Source organism: Macaca nemestrina, chromosome 11 (assembly GCF_043159975.1).
Source record: "Macaca nemestrina isolate mMacNem1 chromosome 11, mMacNem.hap1, whole genome shotgun sequence".
In the NCBI taxonomy this organism is placed as follows: domain Eukaryota; kingdom Metazoa; phylum Chordata; class Mammalia; order Primates; family Cercopithecidae; genus Macaca; species Macaca nemestrina.
Window position 1 is genome coordinate 108159780 of NC_092135.1, and position 12033 is coordinate 108171812.

At 35.7% G+C, this 12033-nt stretch overlaps 1 protein-coding gene across 2 annotated transcripts in view; it reads right to left on the reverse strand.

Annotated features, from left to right (window-relative positions):
• The window catches only part of LOC105481134 (acyl-CoA dehydrogenase long chain), a 49703-nt gene that overhangs the window by 13650 nt on the left and 24020 nt on the right, over positions 1-12033 (reverse strand). For both annotated transcript variants that reach the window (XM_011740465.2, XM_011740464.3), the window contains exons 9-10: positions 4522-4649; positions 2119-2205 (exon numbers count right to left, since the gene is read on the reverse strand). In XM_011740465.2, the coding sequence (XP_011738767.1) occupies positions 2119-2205; positions 4522-4649 (215 nt within the window). The remainder of the gene's footprint in view (positions 1-2118; positions 2206-4521; positions 4650-12033) is intronic.

Genomic DNA, 12033 nt, shown 5'->3' on the forward strand with positions numbered 1-12033 from the left:
TTTAAAAAGACAAAAACAAAAAAACAAAATAAAAAAGCAGAGAAAGCACCTCTTATCTATGAAACCAACACTCAGCAACATATATATAAACTAATGCAGTTTAGTCTGGGGGATATAAGAAACACAATTAGAATAACTTTAATCAAGTCAAAGTCTCTACATTACATCCACATATTGCCTACTGTGTCTATGTGGCTTTTTTTGTTTTGTTGATTTGTTTTTTTGAGACAGAGTCTCACTCTGTCGCCCAGGCTGGAGTGCAGTGGTACAATCTCGACTCACTGCAACCTCCGCCTCCCAGGTTCAAGCAATTCTTGTGCCTCCGGAGTAGCTGGGACTACAGGCGCCCGCAACCACGCCTAGCTATTTTTTTTGTATTTTTAGTAGAAATGGTGTTTTGCCATGTTGCCCAGGCTGGTATTGAACTCCTGACCTCAGGTGATCCACCCGCCTTGGCCTCCCAAAGTGCTAGGATAGCAGGAGTGAGCCACCGCGCCTGGCCTAAGTGGCTTTTTTGATATTAGGCGATACATGGGATGAGAAATAGAAGTCTAGTTTAAAAATTCATACAATCTTTGAACAAACTGGCCAAGAAAGGTGATTATTGTTTCTTAAAGGGAATATAAGTCTCTCAAACTAAAACCAGAGATTTCAAATAAGCCATCAAGCTACAATGTTTGCTTGGTACCAACTTGAAGGAGTTGATTCGGAGAAAACAGAGACCAAGGCTTATGCCACACTCTAATCTTAAGCCATTTAGATGATTGCCTTCTCCCCACCTAATAGGCCTTTCTTAAATGTGAACTAAACCACACAAACATTGAGCCACTACATAGCTTCTGCTCTTAATGTAATTTTAGTAAAATATTTTTTCTCACTAAGGACTATAAGCATATTAAATGTTTCCAATTATACTTGCCAAAAAGATAAATTTGAAATCATTAGGCTGCCAGTTTGAATGTGGGTTTCATATTTTTTTCCTTTAGATACTTTATATTAAGATAAAAATCTTAAAACGTTTTTAGAAGTCTATAGCATTCTTACTCTCAGATTCAGAACAAATTGTACTTTTCTGTATAAACCAAAAATTTCCTTGGGAAAATTTTTCTAAACCAAAATCATTGCTAAATAATAAGAAAAATATATTTTCTAGGGTGATAAGGAGAAAAGCTATGGGGAGACTTCTGAGGTGAAATACTATGTTAAGAGAAAAGGAAATTCTGGAGATTGAGGAAAAAATATGGATGAGGACACTGCCTATTTATAAATTAGTACTGCTTCAAACTGGTAAGAATATTCATATATGATAAAAAGATATATTTGATTTTTTTCAATTTGAAGGAAATAAAAAATCTATTTAGAAAAAACAAAGATTTTAAATTTATTTTTTAGAACAAAACAAATAATCAGATATTTAAGATATGTGACAACTTACATTTTCATATGCCAGTTAAATTTTCTATATTGCTTTTTTTTTTTTTTTTCAGTTAAAAAAAAAAAAAAGTAGTATTTGGCCAGACGCAGTGGCTCACGCCTGTAATCCCAGCACTTTGGGAGGCCAAGGCAGGTGGATTACTTGAGGCCAGGGATTTGAGACCAGCCTGGCCAACATGGCAAAACCACACCTCTACCAAAAATACAAAAAAATTAGCCAGGTGTCATGGCACGCACCTGTTAATTCCAGCTACTCTGGAGACTGAGGCACAAGAATTATTTGAACTTGGAAGGCAGATGTTGCAGTGAGTCCAGATCATGCCACTGTACTTCAACCTGGTGACAGAGTGAGACTGTCACAAAATAAAATAAAATAAAATATTAAAAATTAAAAAAATTTTTGAAAATACTATTTGTCCTTCTATATAATGATTCAAATAAAGCCAAGGATCAAGCTTTTGTATATTGGTCTCTTTACTTTAAGAAAGATAAAATCCTAGTACGGAGTTGATAAAAAATTTTTAAAAAGCTGTTTCCATTTGCTTGAATACATTTTGTCTGTATTGAGCTGAAAAATTCAAAAGATTGCACACCTCCTTTCCCTCTACATTTGATGTACAAAGTAAAGAAATTTTCCTTTTTCTTCACATCATAAAGAGGAGTATATCAAAAATCTATACTTACTTGGCAATTGGGTAATCCCACATGTATCCCCAACCTCCATGGAGCTGTACACAGTCATAAGCTACACTATTTTGTAACTCAGATGCCCTAAATGACCAAAATAAAAGGCAGAAAAGAAATGTTTGAAATGGATTTTCATGAGGTGCTTCAAAACCAGAAAATTAATTATTTACAATTGTTGAAATGTGCACATGTATTAAGCGATTAGAACGGTGTATTAGCCAAGCAAAGAAGATGATAAAAATTACATATGAAATAAATTTCAAGAGACTTTTCATATAAGAATATATTTTTCATCAAGTATATTTCTTGCTAGGTTTTTGCTAGCCTAGAAACAAAAGGTAGAAAGCTCAGATGATTAGGTTTTCGCTATTTCAGGCTAGAAAAAGATACAGTAAAAACTTGAATATGTTCTAATTTATTTGGATTCTCTATATGATCTAAATTACTCAGCCACCTAGTTCTTTTTGCCCTTGTAATATGCATTTTTTCTCCAATGATGTCACTTTCTACTTGAAGATCATGATTCTGAATTTCAGTATAAAACAGCAATTTTTTAGGGTTCTGACTTTTCAGAAATAAATTGAAGATAACAGTGAAAACCTGAGAGGGCACACTAACAAAGTGTATGCGATCATATAGGAAACATTAGAAAATTATATAGAGATTATTATTCCTTAAGTGTGTATATTAGTATTATATATAATGTTTGTATATATAAACATGCAGTGCTTGAGAAACATTCTTTTCTGATAATATCACAATTCAATCATTAAAATTCATAATAGAGATTTTATTCACCTTAACATAAAAATATGTTAGTTCAAAATTTTTTTCTACTTGTCTTTTCTTTCTTTTGTTTGTTTGTGTGTTTGTTTTAGTGATGGAGTCTCACTCACTCTATGGCCCAGGTTGGGGTACAGTGGCACAATCATAGCTCACTACAGTCTTGAACTCCTGGGCTCAAAGGATCCTCTCACCTCAGCTTCTCCAGTAGGAGTTACTACAGTGGCAAGGTACAGCACCCCACTACTTATTTTTCAATAGTGGGAAGCATAAAGCAAAAATAAAGATATATACTTTTTTAAATTTACAATAATTTTAAACTCAAACCATACGACAGGTGAGGATATTTCTAAGCAATATATTAACAATATAATTATTAATAGAAAAGACTTTGGGGACAATAATGGTTGGAATTTGATAGTTTTTTTATGTTTGGCAAGTATTTTAGTGAAATATTTACTGGGCTATAACTAGCTGCCTCCTGTGCTTCAATGTGAAATACCAGCATGTGTATAAACCTGAGGTTTTCAAATAACAAGGTCAATGGCTATCTGAACTTCTTTTTCCAAAAATATGTAAATTTTTTTTACACTTTTTGCCACTAGTCAAAGAACTTGTTGTAAATGTAAATACAAAAAGTCTCCTCAAAAGTGCAAGTTTCTGAAAAGTAATTCCACACTACTTTTCAATCTGGCAATTTTATTATTATGGGATCATTACATAAAGCACAAAATATTTCCCCTGTTCTACTTGTGACTGAACTGAACACAAGTTAATGAATAATGACAGGAATTTATTCTAGGTTACTCTTGGGCTAATGATATGTGAGAATGTTTGTTTTTAAAAAGAGGAAACCAAATCTACTTCCAGAATCTGATTTAGACCGTATATTCCAAAATCTTAAAATATACAAAAGTCTGACATACAGGGATGTTTTTTCAATCAACTCATCTTTAACACCATCGCTAATAATCTTTAATTGAAATTGAAGTCTTTCTAAGCTTAACAGGATTTTTATTTTCCTTTCACTTAATACAGCCTGTGAAACTTTGATTGGACAGCCAGTTCTTCATGAATTTTTTCTTACATTTGGAAAGCACCTTAAATAGAAAAATCGTGTCCAACTTAGCCATTTCACAGATGATAAAAACATTTTCCTGGATGGAATTAAGTTTATTATAGTTATTTAATAAAAGAATTGGGACTCTATCTCAAGACTCCTAAGTTTTACTGTTCCCTTTCAGCCTCACTATACTGTCGCTCTTCATATAATTTGAAATTAAACTATTACTTGAATGAACGAATTCATCATCCTATCAATATCACTCTTCATTATCCCACTCTTAATACTTTATTTTCAATAGCAAGTTAATAATTAAATACTAACTTTGCTTGCCTATTAGGATAAAAAAATTAAATACCAACTTGAATAATTTTTAGCACATTATACATATGCTTAATGGAACTTTTTAGCATTTTTTTTTTAAGTTGAGTCTTACTTTTATTTTTCATTTCACAGATTTCCTCCTTTAAGACCCTCAAGGTTGAGCTTAAAATTGGCATTATTCCATAACAGTCTGAGCACACACCACACTCTAATTACTGTAGCATACATACCAGTATTTCGCCATGCAAGCAGTGGCAGAGTCCAAACGTTTCGCTTCATGCAGCTGGAGACAGTTGTCCACAAATGCTCTGGTTACACATATATGTGTTTTTAATTCTGCTAATTTATGTTGCACTGTCTTGAATTTAAAGTAAATAAAAGAAAAAAGTGAGCCTGGTAGAAATATAAACTTTTTTTTTTTTTTTTGAGACGGAGTCTGGCTCTGTCGCCCAGGCTGGAGTGCAGTGGCACGATCTCGGCTCACTGCAAGCTCCGCCTTCTGGGTTGACGTCATTCCCCTGCCTCAGCCTCCCATTTAGCTGGGACTACAGGTGCCCACCACCACGCTCAGCTAAATTTTTTTTTGTATTTTTAGTAGAGACGGAGTTTCACCATGTTAGCCAGGATGGTCTCAATCTCCTGACCTTGTGATCCACCTGCCTCGGCCTCCCAAAGTAAGAAATATAAACTTTAACCCACTTAACATATCAGAAATTATACAATAAAAGATCTTTAGGGCAAACAAAAGTGGAATTGTTGTTTTTTTTCTCCATAAAGAGGGCATTTGTTAGCAAATCAGCTAAATTTAAAACCCACTGTATTTCAGTGCTAAGGAAATTTGTACTAAAAGATGCAAAAATAGTTTAAAACATAAATGTCTTGTTTCAGATTCTAAAATTTAGATGAGGCAAACTTCTTGAAAAACAGCATTACTTTAATGTGTGAGCACCGTCTTGTGGTACAGTTATTTAGGTACAGCTGTCAAAAACACCTATTGTATTTTCCTCCAGAGACTAAATCCTTGAAGATTTTTCTTTATTAATGAAATTAAGTATACAGATTTTCCTGCTCTGCTTCTAACATCTAGAGGGATAAAGGGGTTCTATATATGTTCATAAACACATCAAAATATTTATAAGGTATTATTTAATATTGCATGGTATTTAATCTAGATCTGTAGAAAGCAATATAATAAAATCAGAGCACTAAAGAGATCAAAGTCCAGTACCCTCATCCTCTTTCATCCCTTCACATGATCCCTCTTGATATGGTTTGGCTGTGTCCCCACCCAAATCTCATCTTGAATTTTAGCTCCCATAATCCCCACATGTTGTAGGAGGGACCTGGTGGGAGATAATTGAATCATGGGGGCGGGTTTGTCCCATGCTGTTTTTGTGATAGTAAGTCTCATGAGATCTGATGGTTTTATAAAGAGCAGTTCCCCTGTACACACTCTTTTGCCTGCCATCATGTAAGATGTGCTGTTGTTCTTCCTTCACCTTCCACCATGATTATGAGGCCTCCCCAACTATGTGGATCTGTGAGTCTTTTAAACACCCTCCTTTTTAAAAAAAAATAAATTACCCAGTCTCAGGTATTTCTTCATAGCAGTATGAAAATGGATAAATATACCTCCCATACCTCCCAATAGCTTGTTTACCAGTCTCTAGCTTGGACTGAATGGTCTGGGAGTATCAATGTTAATACAGCTATGTACCTACCTCCTCCTGCTGGCCATGGACAACCCATTAGCATTTTTGGAAAGCATTCTATTTAGACCATTGTCAATTGTTCCTGACTGTCCTTGCTTCAATCAAGTTTTATTTCATTCCTGACTCTAGGATCTCACACTGAACTTGGAGTTTATATCTGTTCTCTCTGGCACTGACTCTTGAGCTTTCCTCAGGAAATTGGCTTGAACTTGAAATACTGGGTTCCCACTTTGGGTAGCCTCCAAAAGTATACCCCATTCTAGTTGATTTCTTAGGTCCCAGGCCCCGATATGGTCAGCTGGCCCTATCTTCTTTGTGAAAATACAGATAGAAACAGAGTTCTGATCATTCTGCTGTGAAATGAGTAAGAACTTCACTGTGGCTTATAGAAAGCATACACATGGAAAGTTACCGGCAAAGGTGGTGCAGTGAAACTCAAACTAGAAGTTAAACACACACTGTCAAGTCCAAAGCCACAGCTGTGTTCTCAAAGGAGGGTGGTGGGCCAGATTCTCAGAAGATGCAGGGTCTGCTTTTAATGCTGGCTACAGCAGTTCTAAAATTATAAAACTGATTTTTTCAGTGTCATTGTTGGTTGGGACAGTTTTGATACTTAACCATTTCTGGAAAAGAGTAGAATGGGAGTGTAAAAAGACCCAGGACCAACCAAGACCAGGGTGTATCAGGTGGAGTAGAAGCTGTGAGGGGCAGATTCCTTACAGGTATATCAACATAACTACTGTGCTGATGAAAACTCCAACTGACTGTCTTTCCCTTGGTTTTATTTTACCCTGTTCTAGAAACAGAGAATGTAACTGGCATTGAATGATTCCAAAACTAAGCAGTGAGAAGACTGGCACCCCACTCCTTCCATCTCTGTATTCTGGCCTCTAATTCTGAACATGCTGGGCCACATGAAAACTTTCTTCCCCTCTTGTTGTTTCCCTTACTTTTTCTATCTCCACTTCTATTCATTATATATTTAATTAGGTCAAATATCTACCCTTTAATCAGCACAAAGTTTCCCACTGCCAGCCCATACACTCCAGTTTACTCATAGACAATCTAAAGATGGAACAAAAAAAAAAAAAAAGAAAGAAAAAAAAATAGGGAAATAAACTATATATCAAAAACAGATGAGTATTCCATGAAAATCCCTGAAGATGGTTTCTAAGTCTACTCCTAGTTTAGTTCAATGACACTATGTATGACACTCTATTTGGAAAATAAGGGTGGATCCAACAAATCTTAAGATTTTTTTTTTTGCCTACGTGATGCCACATTTGGGAATTTATGCACTGTCTTTACAATATGAAAGAGTAAAGATATCTAAGCCTGATTCTCTCATACAAGAGTTGTTCCTTTGTAAATGTAAATGCTGGAAACTTCTAGAAGCTGAAGTAAAACTTCAAACCAGAATAGAATGATTTAGAATTCTTGCATCAGTGCATTCAGTGAAGTTCAGAGGTCTGAGAATAATGTCTCCAAGAGTATATAATTTACTCTGTGGGGATAAAAACTTGAAATACGTATTCTTGCCATTGGGTTGAGCATTACTAAACAGATTTGGTCTTTGTTTTTCACTGCAGACACTGCATTATGCTTTCTGAAATCATCCTCTAATCAAAGGTACTAAAAATTGGACCACACATTATTAGCTAAGTACTCTTTGTGAATGATCGACAAGCTCATAGCAGTATTTTTAAGTCATTTATATTTGTTAATAAATAATACTGCAGTTAGCATTAAAAAATTATTATGAAGTTAGTGAGTGGGCTGGATAGAGTCTTTTTCAGAGTTCTGAATGACAGAATTCTTAGAATCATAGAATTACAGAACTGGAAAACACCTTGGAATGGTTATCTAGCCCAGTACTCCCTTAAACAGCAGCAGCAGTTGCTCTAATATATTATGGTTAAAATAGAAAATAAAACACACTAGGTTTGCTATTTGATAGTTAATTAATCCCATGCTCAAGGTCTTAAGAACTGGATATTCCCATTTTAGAGACATGTGAAGGAGAAGTATTATTATTTTTTTCCTTTCTATTCCTTTGCCTAATTCTTTATGCCCTTAGAATTAAGAACACATACCACATAGGAAATGACTAACCAAGAACTCTCATTAGATTAGAAAAAACATTCCATTTTCACTTCATTGTCCACTGAGTGAAGGAAATAGGAATAGAAAAAAGGCTCATCTGCTTTGCACTTCTGGGCAGTAATAACAGTATATAAGTGAAGCGTGTAGGTTCTGGAATTAGAATATATGTGTAATTTGGGGCAAGTTACTTAACCTCTCTATACCTCAATTTCCTTAAATGTAAAATAAAAATAATTAAAGTACTTATGATATAGATTTGTGAAGAAAAAGAATGAGGCAATTCACTTAGCAGTGTCTGGCAGATAGGGAGCAGTCAAGCCATAATATCCATTATTACTATTTAACATCTGGATTTTACTATTTTATTGTCTATTCCATGAAAAATCATAAGATTGACATAAACTATGGAGAGTATAGATTTTAAAAAGCCCAATAATTATTGCTACATCCATATGGTAGGTTTCTGTTCTAAAAAGAAAATAAGTTTTGTGACATGCATTTCAACTGGTCAGAAAGCCCCAAAACGTTCAAAATTCAAGGATAACAAAGAGAATGGAAACTGAATAGTTATATAGTTATAAAATGACATGTCGCCAAGTATATTGTAACATTTAAAGCTCTTCTATTTCAATTGAATAACTAGAACCATAGTGTAACCAGCTCTCGAATACAAGGTATAGCTATGTACAGTATTGGTTATTCATCGTCTCTGAATATATTCCTAGCTTGAAATATGAAAATATTATTCAAATATATTTATTTAGATAAAATAGGAAGATCAGAAGACATATCTCAGAAATCTCAGAATTCTCTTTGGAATTTCTCTTACTTGGAAAACAATACTACTAGCTATCAATGTGACCTGTGGAAGTAGAATGCTACTGCCACCTACTGAAAGTTTAGGGAACTAACTTTGAAAGAAGGCAACAATAAAATGACACTTCTTTAAAAAGGAATGATTAAAATTATTTATTTTTTGCTATTAAAATACAATAAATGTATATTTTAAAAGAATCTTTTTCCTCTATAACAAACAATATGGACAACTTTTCTATTTTCTTCATGGTTAAATGTCAAATTACATGCTTTCTGAGTCATTCAGGCAATCTGGGTAATATTATAGTCATCCTTGTCATGTAGTATGAAGCCAAAATAAGGTTAAAGTTATATTTTTGTTTTTGTATTTGTTTTCGTGGGTAGCAGGGAGACAGGGTCTTGCTATGTTACTCAGGCTAGAGTACAATGGTGCAATCTCAGCTCACTGCAACCTCTGACTCCAGGGCTCAAGCGATCCTCCCACCTTAGCCTCCTGAGTAGCTGGGACTACAGGCACACGCCACCACACCTGGTTAATTTTTGTATCTTTTGTAGAGATGAGGTTTTGCCATGTTGCCTAGGCTGGTCTCAAAATCCTGGGTTCAAACAATCTGCCTGCCTAGGCCTCCCAACATGCTGGCCTTGGTATAAGTGTTTTAGTAAACATTTGATGTTTAAGTGGTGGTGGTTGGATATCAGAAGCAAATGATACTCATTCCACTTTGGGGACAGTTGAGAAAATCAGAGTGATATCAAGTGGTAACACTTCCTTCATATTGCCAGGAGTGTAGTATGTGTTTTGAGAGTCACATCCATCAAATTACAGTTGAACACATTACCTTAGGAGGCAATCAATATATATTTGTTCAGTGAGGCAAAAAGGAATAAATGATATATGTCAGTGTTTCCCAATGGGAAATTATTGATATTTTGAGTGACGCAATTAGTTGTAATCCAAATGTGCATTATAGGACATTGAACAACACTGTCCTCCAGGGCACTATACAAGTTATACCTCCAGCCAACTGTGCACACCCACCCCTACCCCATTCCTGACACTTCTAAACACCTGGAGGAAAGGGCATGCACTGAGAACCACTGATACGTGTAAATCAGTGATCCATAAAGGAAAGGGAATATAAAGTATAACATCCTTGCTCTTAAGGAAATCACAATTTAGGCAAGTTAAGTCATATTGTTTTGTTAAATGTTTTCTTGATTGAGTGTGTACCTCATTTTTATAGATTCAGAACAACTGTTTTAGGTTTGTTATGTCAATAAGAAAAGTTAGGATGTAAATACTTTTTTTCAGGATGAAAAAAGTTAATTTGATGACAATACAGGTAGCAAATAGTTCCCAAAATGACACAGAGAGGGTCTAGATCAAGAACAAGAGGAAGTAGATGATAAAAAGTTCTCCCATATTGAAACAAAACGGAGCAAGGCATTATGTAAGAAATAAAATAAGGGTAACAGCTAATTTTTAATGAGGGCTTACTTTGCCAAGCAATATTCCAAACGCTTTATGTATATTACCCTATCTAACTGATAGAGACAGGTGACAGCCCAGGGTCTCTGGCAAAACCCTGCCTTCAAGCCTAAACAGCCTAAAGGCTGAAAACCCCGACTGCTGGTCCCAGATGAAGGCTGCCCTTTCCCAACTGATCCTTTCTGAATAATGCCTGTGCACCGGGAGGATGGGGTGGAGCCTCGGGAAGTTCACACCGCTTGCAGAGGAGAGGAGCCTAGCCTCTCTTGTTCCTGTGTGCTGACCTAGGATTCAATCTGTGAGGTGGGAGACCTGCTAGCAAGACTTTGTCTCGCTTTGCTGAGAGTTCCTTTTTCATTTTCATTTAATAAATCCTGCCCTAGTCAACCTACAATGTGTCTGCGTGCCTAAATTATCCCGGTCATGTGACAAGAACTCAGTTTTTTCTACAACATAATCCTCACAACAACGCTATGAGGCAATCTCTGATATTCACAAATAGGGAAATATTTTATAAATATTTACAAACATTATAAATTTTAAAGATTTATAGTCATAAGGTTTCACAATTTTGCAAATCAAACACATTTTATAAATTTACAAATAGGAAACTATTTTTGAGAGAGAGAACATGCCTAGACTACAGAGATTCAAGTAGCTGGGTTAGGACATAAACCACACTTGAACATAATTTCTAGAATGCTGGTCCTGAAAAGCCACCAAGTTGTTTCATTTCTACCTTTCCCTTCATAAAGCCTTTCAGCCAGTCATTCTACTGAAAAATTTTTAAGTCAAATCCTAACTCCAGGTTTTTTGCTGGTGAAATGTTTCACCAATTTGATGACCGCATGAAGGCATTATAAACTATTCCTTCATTTAAAAAGAAACTATAGGGTCTAAAATTTAATTAGCATATTTAGTGACTGTGGCCACCATATACTGAGTTCTTTTGCAAAAACCCTCAAGTTCCTGGGGAAACTTAACCCTAGGTAAACACAATCATCTGTCTTTTCTCTATGTTTGTACCTGGGAAGCTAAACTCTTATCATAAAGCTGATTGATACACAAAAAGCAGAAAGTTCAATTTCTCATTCTGAAGAAGGTATTTCGTACCTCCCTCACCCTTCTCCAACACCTCCATGCCTCCTTCACTCACCTGTCTTTCAAGGACTAACTTTCCCTATTGTTATTTATTTATTTATTTGTTTGTTTGTTTATTTTTGAGATGGGGTCTTGCTCTGTAGCCCAGGCTGGATGGAGTGCAGTGGTGCGATCTCGGCTCACTGCAACCTCCACCTCCCGGGTTCAAGTGATTCTCCTGCCTCAGCCTCCCAAGTAGCTGGGATTAGAGGCGTGCACCACCATGTCTGGCTAATTTTTGTAGTTTTAGCAGAGACAGGGTTTCACCATGTTGGCCAGGCTGGTCTCAAACTCCTGACCTCAAGTGATCCTGCCTGCCTCAGCTTCCCAAAGTGCTGAGATTACAGGTGTGAGTCACTGTGCCTGGCCACGTTATTTAAAGAAAGAGAAGTCTTCTATAAATAACTTTTGCAGTTTTCTACCAACAGAGTGATGTATCTGTCTGAACTCATAGATGTCCTTTGCTCCTTTCTTCCTGTGCA